This window comes from Neoarius graeffei, chromosome 10 (genome assembly GCF_027579695.1).
Source record: "Neoarius graeffei isolate fNeoGra1 chromosome 10, fNeoGra1.pri, whole genome shotgun sequence".
Classification (NCBI taxonomy): domain Eukaryota; kingdom Metazoa; phylum Chordata; class Actinopteri; order Siluriformes; family Ariidae; genus Neoarius; species Neoarius graeffei.
Window position 1 is genome coordinate 18,934,280 of NC_083578.1, and position 18,529 is coordinate 18,952,808.

Here is an 18,529-nt window from a genome sequence, read left to right on the forward strand (position 1 = left end):
ACCCCGCAGAACGCCTGAGCCAAAACCCTTGCCCTCTTCCTTCTCAACCTCCTCCTTAACATCAGGCTATTGTGCGTGTTCTGGCTCCGTCGCAACAACTGCATCATCGCCAGGTACTCCATGCTGGCTACTGTCATACACAGGAAACTTTAGGTTACTTCCGTAAACACTGGCCATGCTCACTGCATGTGACGTCATCGTATCCTGCAATGCGCATGCGGAACACTTTTAGGTCGCTTTTCGTTCATACTGAGGATCACATACAAGTCGCATGTATTTGTTAATGTGAACGACCTCACAAAAAAAATCGGAATTGAGCATTAAGCCTTGCAGTGTGAACGTAGTGTTAAAGTGCCTGCAGGTGATGAGAGGGAGTATGTGGCAGGAGATGTAGAGCCCCAGGAGAGACAGAATGAGGAGGTGGAAGATGACGAGGAGGCGCAGCATGATGTGGTGTATGACCCGATAGATGATGATGATCTGGATGAGGGTTTTGAAGATTGTGATGATCATGAGATGACTGAGGAAGAAGTTTATAGATAGTTGAAATTGATCACTCATGGATAATATGGTTGTATTATATGAATAAATATATAAAATCGGCTTGAAATTTGTAATTATAAATACGGACCAGTGCTACTCCATTCGGACCAGTACCTCTGAGAGGCACCGGTCCAAATGGACCAGTGCTCCCAAATTCCCGTTTCGATCCCTGGTTCGTATGGTCCACGGCAGGCGTCGCTTATCCGCGCAGTCTTCATTAGACTTGTGCAAGACTTCAAACATGAAGTGTCAGCGCCGCCATTTTGAAAACTGTTTACACAGCGGCCAGATCGCCATATCATTCCAATTTAGATCAATTTCGAGATTTGCCAGCTTCGTCAGTGATGGAGTGTCAGTCCTGTGCGCTGTGGCGCGTGCACCTGAAGGTGCGCCTCGGGCTGCGCGCGCGCTGAATGGACTCCAGCACGCCCGGCGTGAACAAGGCGCACCTGAGCTCAATTAAGGAACTATGCGTTTGCCTATTTAAGGGCTGTGCTGATGCATTTGCATCGTGAAGTATTATGATGCGCATGATTGAGCCTTTCTACCTGTTATCTTGATTTCCTGTTTCACGATCCTTGTGCCTGTTTCTCGTTCTTGTCCTCACTTAGCCTTTGATGTACTGTTTGCGCCTCGACTGACCCTTTTGCCTATATTCTCGTTTTTGATCTCGCCTGCCGTTTTGGATTGTTTGCCTGTGTGTGTGTGTGTGTGTATATATTGTCTCAGTGTATGTATGGATATATATCTCTATATCCATCTCCGCCTCCTTCACGTACATGACATGGAAATTATTCCATACGAATTCGAACCAACGTGGAGTAGAGAAGAGTTGGAAAGACGACAGGATAAGGACTCGTCCATCGCGCTGGTATTTACCTCATTCCTGTCGCACGATTAAAACGTGCCAGATCAGGCGGCTGGTGGGTTTTCAAAATAATAAATACATGCATGTATTTTTGTGATAAATACATAGTATACTGAGCGCATTTCCCACATAATCCTCACTAAGGTTTCGGACAGCACTACAAAATGGCGTCCCTACTATATAGTGCCCTATATAGTGAGTAGGGAGCGATTTCGGGCACAGGGAAAACTTCTGGCTTGATTTGCGTCACCATTCAAAGGAGGGCGCCTGCGGCTTTTAGCAGATGATGGTCACTTTGATTTCCGCTGTACGTTTTACTTCCGTCCTACGATGTCTCGCCCAGGTCTCAACGAATCTTGTTTACGGCCATCGCTCTGACATATGGGCTGAGATGTAGTACATATTTCAAACACTCATAACTTGCCATAGCAGTGACAAAATAGCTGTCAGAAATGCATTTCTACATTTTATAAAATGAAAGAGAATTTTGATGATAGATTTGCCTTCAGTTCCCCTTTAAATATGTCCTAATGTTAAAGCCAGCCTTTAAATGGATGCACTCGCTCATATGAATGTAAAGGATTGAGTTAAATGTGTGATTAACAGAACATTTTGAAAAGTCTCGATTGACTGCATCTAAATGTTACAGCTTCTCTCTGGTTCTTGCGCGTTTTTGGCTGTCGGGATACGTGCTCCAGCATGCTTTGCACCTTGGGTTGTAAAACGTATCTTTGTTGCTTTCCTGATTTGCATTATTCCCGTCTCATGCTTTTTACCCCACATACTTTTGGCAGATTCTACCGTAACTGGATCCATTAACCACTTGCCCACAAAATAAGAAATTTTTCTTGTCCTTTTTTCAGTGAGGTAATATTTTCAAGATTGAAAATATGGTATTTGGTCTTCTAAAACAGCACGTCATTTAAAAATACACTGAGTATATCAATAAAAGATATTTTTAAAGAATAAAGTTCTATTTCTTTGACATATCTGACAGACATAACTCCCATTTTAAAAATCACTTTCATTATCCCTGTTGCTATCGTCAGTGAATTTCTGTCAGATGACCTGACGATGGACTCGGCCATTATGGATCTTTGGTAGTTATCATGTGGAAGCAGGCTTTATCATTTTTGGGTGTCAACAGATAGAGTTGAAATAGATTAGCAGCGAAAAAACTATTTCGTTCACGAGAGAAGCCCACAGTTATTTTTAAAAAATGCTATCGTCAGTCTGTCAGTCAAATGCACCTGACGATAGCAAAATTCAAGCCGTCACCACGCACATGTTGACTGACGCAGAGAGGAAATTCTACTGCGCATGATTTTTGAGACAGCAGACATTTACTTCCGGGCAAGACTTGGAGTTCTGACAGCTAGATTTCATCAAATAAATCAAGGTAAGATTTTCAGTCAGCTATCCTGCCGATAGAAATTTTTGACGATAGAAACATTGAGAATATATTTGTGCATTCATATTTAAATTTTTCTGGAGGAAAACTATCGTAAGTTGAGATAAATCAGAGCCACTTGCGACCCTTTCAGCCGACAGGCCATTTCAATGTGTTATTTCCCTGCGAAAGTGACACAGTCGTTTCTATCGTCACTGTTCTGACAATTATTGTTGATTTATTTCAATTTTGAAAATAAATTTTATCTTTTTTTATTTCAATATTTTATTTGGTTCTAGTGATGAGGTATTTATTATTACTAAATTTGTCAGATTGATAATGTAAGAAAGTTTTGTTGCTATGAGTGTCTGTCAGAATATGATGGTAGATGTTAGTTTGTCTGTCAGATTTTGATGATAGAAACCGATGTGTTTCTATTGTCATTTAGCATGTCTGTCATGTCAGGCTTTTATTAATTAGTTACCAGGACTACTGTCCTAAAATTTACTGTGAATGTCCAAGACCCCAAATGCTACTAGGGCTATGTTCACACTGCAGGCTGAAGTGACTCAAATCCGATCTTTTCGCCCATATGTGACCTGTATCCGATCTTTTATTGACAATATGAACGACACAGATCCGATTTTTTCAGATCCGATCCAGGCCGTTTGGATGTGTGGTCCTAATTCCGATTCCTATCCGCTCTTTTCATATGCGACTTCAGTCTGAACCGCCAGGTCGCATTCATCCGACTTACACGTCATCACCAAGCCACAAACGTCACTATTCTGTGCTGAAGTAGGCGGCGGGTCTCTCAAAAAAAGTTACAACAACATGGCGCATAATCACGGGCGCAGATAGAGGGGGGGATTCGTCCCACCCAGATTTAAATTCACCTCGCTCGGTCCCCCCCACTTATAGGGAGGAAAAAACGTCTATGCTGTCTTTCTTTGCATAAGGCAAACCTCACGGAAAAATCAAAAGACTAATTACCATTCGGTTTATTGAGGTGCACAGCAGTGTATACATAGTTGCAACAACTCGCATAAAACAAAACAAAGACTGATATTCGGTTGGTTGAGCTGCGCAGACTGCACAGGTTGCGAGCTCGAGCTTGGTTGCTATGGTAACCCACAACAAGTTTGACAGGCATATCGGGGTTGGGGTTGGTTTGCTGGCAGCTTTGTCCCCCCCCCAGTTCAAAAAACGTATCTGCGCCCCTGCGCATGACATCAATGCGAGGGACGCTTCGGGCTGTGAAGGTTCTGAATCTTCTCAATGGAAGGACGCAGAGGTTAGGGAGCTGATTTCCATTTGGGGGGATACAGCTATTCAAGCTAGATTGGATGGGTCATACCGCAACCGGGCGGTTTTACTTCCGTAAACACTGGCCATGCTCACTGCGTGTGACGTCATCGTATCCCGCAATGCGCATGCGGAACACTTTTAGGTCGCTTTTCGTTCATACTGAGGATCACATACAAGTCGCATATATTTGTTAATGTGAACGACCTCACAAAAAAATCGGATTTCACAAAAAAATCGGAATTGAGCATTAAGCCTTGCAGTGTGAACGTAGCGTAGAAAAACTTAATAGAATGATCAAAATAATCAATTCAGCAATTTAAGGAGATGGGACTTAACTGGCCTCTGTTATGGTAGAATCTGCCTTTTATAAGTTTTATTTCCCTGGCTGCTTCCTTTAATTTCTGGAATGTTTATTCCAATTTTCAATGCCATAAATGCCTCATCCTAAGCGGCTGGATGTTAATTTGTAGGTCTTTAGTTCCTTGCATCTTCACTCATTGCTAAAACTGTATTTCATGACATGCCTTTACGTTGTGATGACACTGGCTTTTTTTGCTTCGTTATCTTAACTTGAACAGAAATTTTTAATTATTTTGGACATGAGCCAAAATTTAGATTTGATTTTTACAACCAGTAGGAGACGCGTGTTAATACAGAATAACACAAATATGATGCCGTAAAATTGCCACTAAAATCTGAAGTTTATGGGAGTTTTTTTTTTTTGTGTGTGTGTCTGTCCGTGTAATACTTTTACAGAGGATATTTGTTGTATAGAATGTATGAATGACAGGTGTACGTAGTGGCCGCGAAAAGGCGCATACACACATGCATACACCCTGTCCTTGTTTGTTCCTCTTCCTGCGCTGTACTGTCAGTTCATTGATGTTTTGTTGGCTTTTTCTTTCTTTTTTTCCTGTCGACCCCTTTTTGTCTCTGGAGTTTGTTGTTACGGTTGTTGTCTCCCCATGCAGGGTCCAGAGGATCCGACTCTCCACCCTCTTACCACTGGCTCTCAACACAGCTCCTCGGTACTGCCTCTCGCTGGCCCTCGCTCTCCTCTCTCTCTGCCTTTTTTTTTTTTTTCCTCCTTTTCACTTACTCATTAACACCTTTCTTTCCCCACACGCTTTCTTGTGTCTCACTCCTGCTGATGTGCAGTTCTTGTGCAGTTTTGCACAAACTGTCCTGCTCACTTAAGTCTGTGTGCGCTGCTAATCTTTGTTGTGAATATACTGGAAAGCAGTCTGACTAAAATTCGCACTAAAATCATATTGTGCTTGTCTTGCCATGTGTACAACATTGCTAGCTTGTTTGCGTTTCCTCTTGGATGGTGGTGTTCCTTTTGGTTCCCGCGTTTTAGATTGCTTATCGCCATCAGTCTCAACTATAGGATTTCTGCTAGTCTCTAACGCTTTTACTCCTTTAGCTTGGCTGCTGCTTTTCCTGCGTTCACCCTCTCTTATTGTACGACTGCAAACTTCCTATGTATTGCGGTCCTTGTACAGCTTTTATTTTTGTACTGATGACAGTAACAGATTGTGTAGATACATCAGTGGCATGAACAGTGTTTCAGTGCTGGACAGAAGAGCCAGGGCTTTTTAACATTTCCTCTTAAGATTAGCAGTAAATAATAACAGAGATCAGGCTGATCCAGATTCAGTGTTCATCCGAATTTCTCTTTTGGTTGCTAATTTAACATTTCACTGTCTCTTGCGTTCAGCCGGAGCCCACTGAGGAGGACATTGAGAAGAACCCAGAGCTGAAGAAGCTGCAGATATATGGAGCCGGACCCAAAATGATGGGACTCGGTCTGGTGGCTCGAGACAAAGCTAGGAAGAAAGGTAAATGTGCGGCACGAATACACCATCAGTTTGAGTGGATGGTTATATTTGAAAGATTGCTTGGCAAAGGCGCATATCTGACATTTTAATGGCTCGTTTTTAAATTACACTTCCATTTATCGCTCAAAAATGCACAACACACAGCAGACCCCCACCCCCTGATAGATGAATCTGGAAAGACAACTAGTAGTGCAGGTGTTTTGAACATTTAGCAAACAGCTCCTGTTAGCTCTACACCTTTTTATTCATAACCTTTCAGATGTTCCAGCCAGAAATGTGCATTGATGTGGTGCACTTATGGCCCTTTTCCACTACCCTTTTTCAGCTCACTTCAGCCCGACACGGCTCACGTTTCGACTACCTCAGAGCGGCGCGACTGGGCTCGCTTCAGCCTTACTCAGCACCCAAAACTCGCACGGTTTTGGAGTGGGGCTGAAGTGAGCCAAACCGAGCCGAGTGGGGCTAGGGGCGTGAGCAGACACTCCCCTGTGCACTGATTGGTGAGGAGGAGTGTCCTCACATGCCCACACACGCCCCGCGAGCACGCTGGGATCTGTAAACACCACCGTAAACCCAGAAGAAGAATTACGAGAATTTCTGAAGCCTTATGCACCTCGCCTCATCTATACGCTCTTGCCAGTATCTGTTGGCGTTGTCGGTGACAACAAGCCACAGCACCAAGACCAGCAACACTAACGACTCCATGTCCTCCATGTTTATTGTTTACTATCCGGGTCGTGAGACTACCGCTTAAAAGCTCACTGATGTCGTTAGGCGGCGCAAACAGTGACATCACGTGACGTCCACCCACTTTCGCTAACTCCACCCAATGTGTCCATCCACTTCCAGCCGGCACGGTTCAGCGCAGTTGTAGTCGAAATGCAACTCCAACAGCCCCACTCAGCTCGACTCAGCCCAACTCAGCACGGCACGGCTCAGCCCAACTCAGCCGCGTTGGTAGTGGAAAAGCAGCGTTACAGTACTTTGCCAGGAAATGTATTAAAAATGCCCCCATTCCTGGGATTAATTATTCTTCTTTGGGGTTGGTAGGTCTGCTAGCTTTTTTTTTTTTTTTTAAATATATCCAGTTATGTTCTCTATATAAAACAAACTGGATAATACAGATTATAATTTATTTTTTTTAAACCGTTTTGCAAACTTGCATCTTATTTATATCAGTACATCTCCCACTACTACAAGAGTACTCAACAATGTCATGTATAACTCGGTCCTGCTCTCATTCTCTCAGATGAACTCCCTCAGACTGTAATAGTTAAAGACAACAGCAGCATTAAAGAAGAGCCTGGAGAGACGTTAATCACAAAGTCAGAACCCGACATCCCCCCACCTCCCCCAAACCTCATCGTTAAAGATGAAGTGAAGAAAAAGGAAGAGGATGAGGGCCGTGCAGTCGATGCAAATGATCCTATTAAGGATGAACCTTGCACCAAGATGACCATGAGGCTGAGGCGCAACCTCAGCAGCTCACAGTTTGTAAGTGTGCATGTTTGTGTGTAACAAGGGGGGTCTTTATGCAAATTTCTGCTCAGTGTAGCGAGTTGAGTATGTTGCACAGAAGCTATCCTGTAGAAGTAGCGTTATTTTATTTCGGATTATAATTTAAGTTTTGTAGCCTATGTTTGAAGTGTGGTTTTTTTTTTTTTTTGATAACTAACTTAAAGCATCCATGAAGTCAAATTTGGTGTTTTTAGAGCTGTTTGTATGATTCTCTTGGCACTATAAATACACAGGCTAATAGCTATCAAAATGCTGTTTTATAGATTTATAGGATTTTAGTTTTGCTGGCTGTGATGTATGTATGGTGGTTGGAAACTTTTTTTTTGCCCTTGGATACTAAATAGGACAGTCAGTATGCAAGCATGCATTTGAGAAATCTCACATAGCTGCAGTATTTAGATGGGTTTCTCGGTTTCTTTAGAGTCGGTGGCAGGTGTGTTGCATCTTGGCCGTTGTAGAAATCAGTCAACCTTGATATGTCGACATGCTGACTTCCTGTTGCAAAATAAAATTATAGAATCAAGCCTTTTTATGGGTACTTCAGCGTTTAGCTACAGTAATAATAGTCATAGTTCCTGTTCTGCTGCAGTGCTGTAAACAGGTTTTGAGCTACTTATAAGTGTCAGGGAAGTTGCCGGAGTAATCAAAACCATTTTTTTGTGTTTAATTCATGGTAGTGGAAGAGCTGCACAGCCTACAGAGTGTCTTAAAGTTAGCTGCATTTGCAAATGTTCGCTAAACCAGAACGCTGTTTTCCCAGGTGGACTCATTTGTGTGCCGTATGTGTGGCCGCGGGGACGAGGACGAAAAGCTACTGCTATGTGATGGTTGCGATGATAATTACCACACTTTCTGCCTTCTGCCTCCCCTCACAGACCCTCCCAAGGGCAACTGGCGCTGTCCCAAATGTGTAGCAGAGGTGAGGTGATGCCTGAAAAATGCAAGATTGCATTCAGCATGGCACATTTGCAGCAAAAGATTGATGTTGAAATGTTAGTCGCTGTTCAAAGCGTAAGAATCAAGTTAGTTATATGATGCATGAAAAGATGTAGTGCTGAAATGTATTATCATGGGTTTGGTTTTAAGCACAATCAAAATTCTGCTTTTATCAGTTTGAGTGTAACTTAAATATTTGCTGTGGGTTTTTTTTTTTTTTTTTTTGTAGGAATGTAAGAAACCCGCAGAAGCATTTGGTTTTGAGCAAGCTACACGAGAATACACGTTACAGAGTTTCGGCGAGATGGCCGACACGTTCAAGGCCGATTACTTCAACATGCCTGTCCATGTGAGTGCTTTTTGCTTGTAATTATTTGCTGCTCTTAATTTATTTGCTTAATCCAGCAAATTCTCAAATGTCTTCACAAATCAGGGGTAGGAATAAAGGCTGATATCTGAATCAGAAAACCTCAAAGACCTTCAGGGGTCACCGTTAAGCTCCTTAATAAATTGTACGCGTGTTTTGTTAGATGGTCCCAACAGAACTGGTTGAGAAGGAGTTTTGGCGATTGGTCAGTAGTATTGAAGAAGATGTGACTGTCGAGTATGGCGCCGACATTCACTCCAAGGAGTTCGGGAGTGGTTTCCCTGTCAACAATGGCAAGAGACATTTAACCGAAGAAGAGGAGGTTTGCATTGTTTCCCCCCTCCAAAAAATTTAATTTTGCTTCACACTGCTTTGTTCATGACTGTTATACTTTCTCTTTCCTCTTGTGTTCTCTCTCTCTCTCTCCCTCCCTCTGTGTGTGTTACTATTTTAGTTGCTATTTGTTTCACATTTAAATGATGCTTTGTAAAAATGTGTGTTATACACCGCAGTGAAACTATAGTAAAGAAAACCTTTGGTTCGGTTTCAGGCATATGCACGCAGTGGCTGGAACCTGAATGTGATGCCAGTGTTGGAGCAGTCAGTATTGTGCCATATTAATGCCGACATCTCGGGCATGAAAGTGCCATGGCTGTATGTGGGCATGGTGTTCTCTGCCTTCTGCTGGCACATTGAGGACCACTGGAGCTACTCAATCAACTATTTACACTGGTAATAATGGAGATGCTTGACCTTATTCTGGTCTTTAGTTATGTTGCAGCATGTACATTATTGTTCCTTTCTGCCTGATAAACATCTGCCACTGCTTTTTGAGAACATTTAAGCTAGCCGCACACTACGCCGATCCACGCGGTACCGAACCGACCCATTTCAGAGCCGACTCCCGACAGGGCACGCACATATCCCCGACTAACTCACGACTGAAAGAAAGCAGAGGTTAATATCTTGGGCCTAGAGCCCTGCACTCCCGCGGGACCCGCCGCAAAGCAGTGCGGCGCGGGACAAGTTTTGAAAGCTCATTGCGGGCACGAGCGGGACCGGAAGTGCACATATGCGCGGGAGCGGGAGTGCACGTATGTGGCGCGAGCGGGAGCGGTGATGAGCTGCAGTCCCGCTAACTAAAAATGTGTTTGAAATAAAATGTATAAATTATTAATTTATGCCTATCATATATAATTTGTGCTGGATACTTTTTTTTTTTGGGCTTTTTGCACCTCTATTGGATAGGACAGTGCAGAGACAGGAAATGAGCGGGAGAGAGAGAGAGACGGGAAGGGATCGGGAAACGACCCCGGGCCGGAACCGAACCCGGGTCGCCCGCATCCACGGCACGGCGCCCCAACCACCCGAGCCACGACGCCCCCAATGCTGGATACTTTTATTTGGCATTAATAAAAACATTTTAAGATGCCTAAATTTGCAGAGAGAGTCAGATTGCCAGTGGAATGGCATCTTAAATTTGCCATTGATCATCCTAACGGGAAATCCTTTGATCGCTCTAATGACTCGCAGTTCACACCCAGCTAGCAAGAGAACCATGAGTGAAGTGATTTATGGCTTGTGTTAGTCTACATCTTTAATCAGAGAGACAGGTTACACAGTGACGGTAGGCTTGACTCAATGCTATCCCAGAAATCCTTCCTGTAATATGCAAATTTGGCTGTCCAATCAGAGGCGGCCAAATCTGCATATTACAGGAAGGATTTCTGGGATAGCATTGAGTCAAGCCTACCGTCACTGTGTAACATGTCTCTCTGACTAAAGTTGTAGACTAACTCGAGTAGTAAATCAATTCACTTCTCTTACTAGCTTTGCTTTGCAATAAAAAAAAAAAAGTGCAAAACACCATTGCTACAAAGCAAGCCCATTCACTTTTTTATGCTGATCAGAGAATTGCAATGGTTTCTCATATGATAAAAATGTGTGATTCGCGATTAAATATTTTAATTGTTTGACAGCACTAATTATTATTATTATTAGAGAGAGTACATGCTGAATTCCAAAACAAGGTAAATAATAACATGAGCTGTAGATATTTATGCTGAAATCCACTCAAAGTAGGGGGCGAGGCACCATCACGCTGTGTCAAGACAAGAACTTTCCTGAGAAATAACGCGAGCGTCTGCATCATGCGGGATTTGCGGGCGGGAGCGGGACTGAAAATCATAATTTTTTTGTGGGCGGGAGCGGGACTGAAAATCATAATTCTTTGTGGGCGCGGGCGGGAGTGGGACTGCACAATGCGGGCGGGAGCGGGACTGAAAAATCCGACCCGCGCAGACCTCTACTTGGGCCATTATTAAAAAATGTTCTGTTTCCGGTCCACCGGCCGGGTGAGTGCCGTTTGTGCAGGTGAAATTTTTTTAATGCTGGTTTTTCGACATTTTTTTTTCGGGTTCGTAAATCTAAAATCGAACTTGACATTTCCGCATTCCCAGGGTTTTCCACTAAGGCTCATACTAGCCAGCCATGACAAATAAGTAGCCAGCCGGGGGGAGTAAACACAAAATAAACTCCTGTGCATGCAGTTCCCAAGGTTAAGTGTATTTTCCACAGACCATTTATTTATTCACTTTACTCAAATACAAAGTAAAATGGCAGTAAATCTTTCTTTTCTTGCGTATTGCATCATGAGGCGTTCCTGGCTTGTAAATCTCTTATTTTCGGTGCATGACACATTCACGCAACTGAGCATGCGCCGAGTGCGCGCGCACACCACATGTCGGGGCGCGGATCTCCCTTGATCAACGGTTCAGTTTGACATTATTGTCAGTCCGTTCATTTTTCGAAAAGATAGAAGTCACATGATCACGAAATATCACGTGTTATATGCGAAAGATATGATTGGCTATTGCTAGCGACTCTCGCCGATCAGTCTGGCTCCCAATTAGTTTTTCGAATCGGCTGTGAGATGAGTCGGTACCATCGAAAACTAGTCTTTACGCCTGACTCGCGACTTCAGTTGGCTCGGTACGCTGAAAATCGGTGTAGTGTGCGGCTAGCTTTAGCGTGGGGTGTTTTTTCTGTCCCCCTAACGTTTTTAAGGCTGCATTCATTTTAACCCACGGATCAAGTTAACGTATGTTAAATGCATGTTCAAGATGAATGCATTGGATGTTTGTGCTTACTAAAGGGGAGGTTCTGAGAAAATAAGATAGAAAATGACCGCAATAAAATAATTTCTGATTCAGGGGGGAGCCCAAGACGTGGTATGGTGTTCCTTCGGTAGCAGCAGAAAAGCTGGAGGAGGTGATGAAGAAGCTCACGCCTGAACTTTTTGAGTTCCAGCCAGATTTGCTCCATCAACTTGTCACAATCATGAACCCTAATATACTCATGGCGCATGGAGTGCCGGTCAGTAATACACATCAGACTCAGCATGTTCGTAGATTTGTCACAGCATGTGTCGGGTGTGAAACACAAGCGAGGCAATTTAATGCTAGGCGAATGTTTTTCGCTCACTGTTTATGGTAAAGCTGACACGAAGTGTTGCTCCTTGCATGAAATATACATTTATTTTGGTTTTCATATTACGTGTAAACAAAGATTGCTGGGGTTTAGCGTTTTCTAATTGGGCTGTCTGTGATTGGCAGGTTGTGCGTACAAATCAGTGTGCTGGAGAGTTCGTCATCACTTTCCCTCGAGCCTATCACAGTGGCTTCAATCAGGGATATAATTTTGCTGAAGCCGTCAACTTCTGCACTGCAGACTGGGTAAGGCTCAATCCATAGATTTTTATCTGCATTGTGTAATCTTAGTCTTGTATAGCCTCAGATGGGTGGTTACACAAAGGTTTCCTTAACAAAGCTTAAACGTGTACTATCAACACACGTCTAATTTTAAGTGGAAAGTTGATCTGGTTCTCCTCCTGTTCGTCTCTCCGTTAGCTGCCCACAGGGCGGTCGTGTATTGAGCATTACAGACACCTCAGACGCTACTGCGTGTTCTCTCATGAGGAACTCACCTGCAAAATGGCCGCCTGCCCGGAGAAGCTGGACCTGAACCTGGCTGCAGCCACACACAGGGAAATGTTCATTATTGTCCAAGAGGAGAGAAAACTCCGTAAGGCCCTGCTGGAAAAGGTGAGCGAGAGATACACACGGGCAATAATCGAACAGTCGGAGTACAGCTGTAGAATAACGATACCAGAGATGCCTACTAGTACGGATTGGCCGTATTTTGTACGGAAAAGTTACGTAAATACAATGTTACGGCAAACAGTGTTGTTCTGTACGGAATTATTATAAAGTCTAAAATTCCAGCGAGTTGTTTTTAAATGTCCAAGCGACTTTTTCAATCCATGCGCGATTCACGGCTAGGCTATTTATTTTTACGACAACCACACATGCTGTGTGTGACATGCGCAGATTCCGCACATTTGTTCGCGCTATTTTCGATACGGTAGAATGGCCGTGCATTACACCCAGTCAAAAGGGCAATGGATACGCGCACTGCAAACTGTGTAGAACTGACATTAACATCACTCATGGTGGTCGCGATGACTGCACGCGGCATGTCAACTACAAAAAAAAAACATATGGAGTATGCTGAAATGGCGAGTCAGGCGGAAAGTAAATCTGGGGGTATCCAGCAGTTTTTTTCGAAATCTGTGGATGAAAAGACACGGAACGTGACACGTGCTGAAGCGGTGATGGTTGACCTATGCTTGGAGTTGAACTTGCCAATTAGTGCCATGAAATGAGAGTTAAACTTATTCAGTTTCTTTTTACATGTCTGATTTTTATTCACTGAAATATCAAACACTGGCTGTATTTCTTTAATTCAAAGTCTTTTCAGTGTTGCAAGTGCAAATGTACATGTAGTATGATCAAAAACAGAATTTTATGATTAGTGCTGTTGGGATTGTGGCAAAAAAATTGATCATTCCACTGTTTTAAATACAATTATAAATGTCATTTTATTCAATATCTCTTCTGAAGCATTATGCTGAAGTATTTATATATTGGGACATTAAGATAACAATGTCGGACTCTCTTTGGCATGAAATAAGAAATTTTTTTAAAATTTTATTAGAATCCGTTAACAGGTAGAACATTTTGCCAGGCAATATAATTAGGGATCGACCGATATGTTTTTTTTTTTTTTTTTTTTTTTTTCAGGGCCGATACCGATTATTATGGAATTGGGATGCCGATAACCGATATGTGCAACCGATAAATGTAAACATTATAATTCACATGAAATTAAACATGGCACACACTGACACAGACCTTCATATCCATGAAATGTATGTTTAATTGTAAAATTGAACATGAAATTTTGTGCAGGGAGATGCCAGCAGCATTTGTACAATAAAGTCAAACATTAGTTAGAATAAAATGAGAAATAAAATAAATATTCACCAATAAAAAAATCACTCCCTACTATATTGCAGCTCACCATTTTCAGTGGAAAATAAATGAAAATACACTCTGGATTCTTTTACACTAAGAACTAAGTAAGACTTACCAACTTCAAGTAGTTTTTAAATAACAAATCAAGTGTAGGGAGCTGCCTGCAGCATTTTTTAAAAAGTAAAATCAAACATACAGTAAAGTAGGCTACCACTCCCTATTAGGAGCAGCTGCTCCTTTTAAGAGTATATCGCTTTCCGAATCAGAAGCGCTAGCGAGGAGAATCGCTTGCGCAAGAATTATAAATACTAGTCACACCTGGCTTGTTTAAATGTTCAAACAGCGCTTTATAAAGTTACCTAACATATACAAGTGCAATGCGCTTTTTGAGCACGAGTCACGTCATGAAGTTTACTCATCACCATAACAAATAGCCAGTAGGCTTGCACTAGCCTACAGAACACAAACACTACGTTTTATTTCGTCTTCCCTTGACCACCTCTCTGTATGGCTGTCATTCTACTGTTCGAGTAGAACTACTGACACATTCACAACGTTTCCAGACGGGGATTTAAAAATGATTGCAGCCTACGTTATGCTGTTTCAGCGAGACTAGTTGGTTGTAGGCTAATTCAAGTGCTTCCTTCCGTAAGCTAAGTTTGCCTGGCTACACAGATGCAAATGGACAATTTTAACAAGTAGTAGATGAAGAATGTAAACATATAATGATGTTGTGCTTTTGCAACTTGTGTGTTTGTGACTTATTGCGGGAAAAGCAGCGTGTCCTTACCTTGATACGGCCGCCTTGAAACAGTTCAGAGTGTTTAGCTGTGCGTGTCGATTGGCTAGATCTCTTGTGCCAAACAAATCAGATGTTGTGGTGGGCGGGACCGTGTTCTTGAACTCAGAGAGGTGAGTTCAGGAAAGGACGTGCAGTGACAGTCGCGTTAGGAACGAAATGGCTGCAAAAAGGCATGTTGTCGGCATATCGGTGGAAATTATGGCCGATACCGATAACCCTAAAAATGCAGAATATCGGCCCGATATATCGGCCAGGCCGATTATCGGTCGACCCCTAAATATAATATAATGCTTTTCAGGAGTTACATTCAATACCAGTGATTGGTAGTCAACCGTAATGTCTGCAAACAGGGAACACTATTGTATTTAGAAAAATGTGATATATTGTATGCTCTAGAAATTTGTTGAGTGGAAATTCAGTTGAGATGGCTGCTCGTGTTTTGTTTATTCAATTCACACAAAACAGTTCTTTTTAATAATTTAAATGTTAAACATATTGGTATATATACCTCTTTATAATGGAAATGCGCATAAATTGTTACTGAAAGTCATTCCAAAATACTGAAAAATGTTTTCAAGAATACTGAAATTCAAAATTTGGGGTAGGCATCTCTGCGATACCTGGCAGCAAGCTTGCTTCTCGATGAGTAATGCTAAGATGTGCTCACAGGGTATAACGGAGGCGGAGCGAGAGGCATTCGAGTTGTTGCCTGATGATGAGAGGCAGTGTGATAAGTGTAAGACCACCTGCTTCTTGTCAGCCCTGGCTTGCACCAACTGCCCTGAGCGCCTTGTCTGCCTCTACCATACACAAGACCTCTGCTCCTGCCCCACAGACAAACTCTACCTCAGGTACACGTTGGCTGCATCTTAAGATTTGGCCATTGTCCCGACATGGATTCATGTCGGGACATAGGCATGTGGCAGACATAAATTGAATTTCGCTATCGTCCTGCCTTCTTCGCAGGTATCGCTACACTCTGGACGAGCTGTTGGCCATGTTGTACCGGTTGAAGGTTCGGGCTGAGTCCTTTGACTCTTGGGCTAACAGAGTAAAAGAAGCCCTTGAGCAGGAGGAGGGAAACAAAATAGGTAGGTGACAGGATTGTTTTACTAATCCAACAACTTTTAACATTGGCTTTAATAACTTTTCTCAATATTCAAAACATTATCAAATTGTCACTTTAGGAACATACGAGTTTTATTGTGCATGTTTTATCAATTGAACCTTTTTCACATCTCGCACTTCACCTGAAGAAATCCATATCGGTTTTATTCTGGTTCACGATCAGTTGCTCTATTAAATCCTAAAGACAGTTTGAAGATGCCTTTGGGTGGATCTGGTGTGTTAATGCACCATCCAAATGCAGATTTTAAATATGCGTACATATAGATAACATTTTAACTCCTGGTTGAAAAGTTGCCAACACCTACAAGTCTTTTTTTTTTTCTTTCACCTTTTTGAAGACATTAAAAATCTTGAGGCACTGAAGGAGGAGGCGGCGGAACGGAAATTTCCAGACAACGAGCTGTTGCAACGACTGACTGTTATAATGGCTGATGTACAGAGGTGCCAGAGCAGGAGCACAGAGCTTCTTAATAGCACCCAGAGCAGTAAGATGAGCCTCAAGGAGCTCCGGGCGCTTGTGGACACCATGCAAAACCTTCCTTGTGTAATGGAGCAGCTGGGGGAGGTGCAGGTGTGTGAGAGGAGTACTTTACCCAAACCTGTGTTTAAAGACGCTTTAAAGCGTCTGTTTTCCACTGTTGTACTCCAAGGTTTTGTCACTGATGTGCTGTAACCAAGGGTAAATTCAAGAAATGTTAGACCTATTAATCGTAGCAAAACTCCAACTTTTTCTTCTGATCAGAAAGAAATCAACATAACCCACACATGCACGCCTCCACCTTCAACTCTCTCAGGTTGTGCTACAGAAGGTGGAGGAGTTTGAATCACGTGCCCAGGCTATAGTGAGCAGCAGTGGTGGTGAGTGGAAACAGTCCTCCGCTCCTTCGGAAGAGGATGTGCAGGCTCTGTTAGAGGAGGGGTCTGCTCTGCCGGCTGTAGCCCCAGCCTGTGAGTTCCTGTCTGGACTACAGGAACAGAGACGCTGGCTGGAGCAGGTGCGAAAGACTATTGGGCCTGGGGGTGGAGAGGTGACTCTGGCTGTTCTGAGAAATTTGATGGAGGCTGGCTGCAACGTGCTGCAGAGTGTCAGCGTCGAGACTGCCATGGCAGAGCTGCAGGAGCTGCTGACTATTGCAGAGCGCTGGGAAGAAAAGGCCCAGATCTGCCTCGAAGACCGGTAAAGCAGGGTTACACACCCACTTAATTGGAGTTTCCTCACTTTTTTTAATTGCATATTTCTGCCACTTAGAAATTCTCTCAATACTTTTCCTTACTCTTTATCTGAGCAGGCAGAAGCATCCTCTCTCCACGTTGGAGGCCATAGTGAATGAGGCCCAGCTGATCCCTGTACAGTTGCCCAACATCTTGGCCCTCCAAGCCTGCCTGAGTCGAGCCCGTGCCTGGGTCACTGACCTAGAGGAGATCCAGGCAAGAGAGGTTTTATTTACGGATGTCATAAAATATGTATCTGCATGTTATTTTGTCAGTTCATCTTTGAGACATTGGTTTAAAATTGCATTTAAATGGGCAATTTGCTGGGGGTGTCGTGGCTCAGGTGGATAAGGCGCCACACCATAAACCCGGGGACCTGGGTTCGATTCCGACCCGAGGTCATTTCCCGATCCCTCCCCGTCTCTCTCTCTCTCTCTCTCTCTCTCCTGCTCATTTCCTGTCTCTACACTGTCCTATCCAATAAAGGTGAAAAAAGCCCAAAAAATATCTTTAAAAAAAAAAAGGGCAATTTGCTAGCTGTTGTACAGTAGTCTATTCGACTACCATTTAATATTGCCTGACATAATAGCTTGAAGATGATAGATACCACGGATGTAATTGATCTCCACCCTTCTGACCTCTAATACAGCTCCCTCTAGTGGGTCTTCCTGATATGAAGACCTCGTAGGATATGTGTAAAGGCTAATTTATGCTGACAACCCAGTCCTCGCAGATAGCGTCGCAGACAGTGTCTGCGTAGCCCCCCCACCTTCGCAGACGCTCTGTGCGCACCTCCCAAAAATTGTGACCACCGCAGAAGCCTCGCAGACAGCGTCGCAGACAAGAGGGCTCTGATTGGTCCACTCTACATCCGCTGTACACGCACTTCCGCTTCCCTACTTTCCCGGTTTGGTTTGTTTTCACGACCGGCATTTTTAAAAACACGAGCGAAGATGGAGCAGCATGAAGAGCGGTTGATTTGAGGAAGTACGTACATCTATGCGACTCCAGTTCTAGTCATTATAAAAAAAAAAAGTTCTAGTCATTATAAGTAACCGGAGGATAAACACTCCACTAACCACACCCACCAACTACTCCTAGCGACTTCGCACCCCCTTGCGTTGTGTCGGTGAATAACATCGCGCACGCCTATTACTCCCCGCTCAACGATAAATTACAACTGTCTGCAAAAGCCTTGTCGCAAGAGCATGCAGAGGCCTTAAGCCTATACTTTGCATTTA

General features: G+C 43.2%; 1 protein-coding gene across 8 annotated transcripts in view; it reads left to right on the plus strand.

The window, feature by feature from the left end:
* Positions 1 to 18,529, plus strand: part of kdm5c (lysine demethylase 5C) — a 44,570-nt gene that overhangs the window by 13,992 nt on the left and 12,049 nt on the right. For 6 of the 8 annotated variants that reach the window (XM_060931448.1, XM_060931450.1, XM_060931449.1 and 3 more), the window contains 15 exons: positions 5,081 to 5,137; positions 5,830 to 5,950; positions 7,200 to 7,444; positions 8,229 to 8,387; positions 8,634 to 8,753; positions 8,935 to 9,093; positions 9,322 to 9,503; positions 11,984 to 12,146; positions 12,386 to 12,505; positions 12,680 to 12,874; positions 15,618 to 15,799; positions 15,915 to 16,039; positions 16,415 to 16,647; positions 16,871 to 17,253; positions 17,366 to 17,504. In XM_060931448.1, the coding sequence (XP_060787431.1) occupies positions 5,081 to 5,137; positions 5,830 to 5,950; positions 7,200 to 7,444; positions 8,229 to 8,387; positions 8,634 to 8,753; positions 8,935 to 9,093; positions 9,322 to 9,503; positions 11,984 to 12,146; positions 12,386 to 12,505; positions 12,680 to 12,874; positions 15,618 to 15,799; positions 15,915 to 16,039; positions 16,415 to 16,647; positions 16,871 to 17,253; positions 17,366 to 17,504 (2,583 nt within the window). The remainder of the gene's footprint in view (positions 1 to 5,080; positions 5,138 to 5,829; positions 5,951 to 7,199; positions 7,445 to 8,228; positions 8,388 to 8,633; positions 8,754 to 8,934; positions 9,094 to 9,321; positions 9,504 to 11,983; positions 12,147 to 12,385; positions 12,506 to 12,679; positions 12,875 to 15,617; positions 15,800 to 15,914; positions 16,040 to 16,414; positions 16,648 to 16,870; positions 17,254 to 17,365; positions 17,505 to 18,529) is intronic. The other 2 variants (XM_060931451.1, XM_060931452.1) reach the window with 1 other exon arrangement.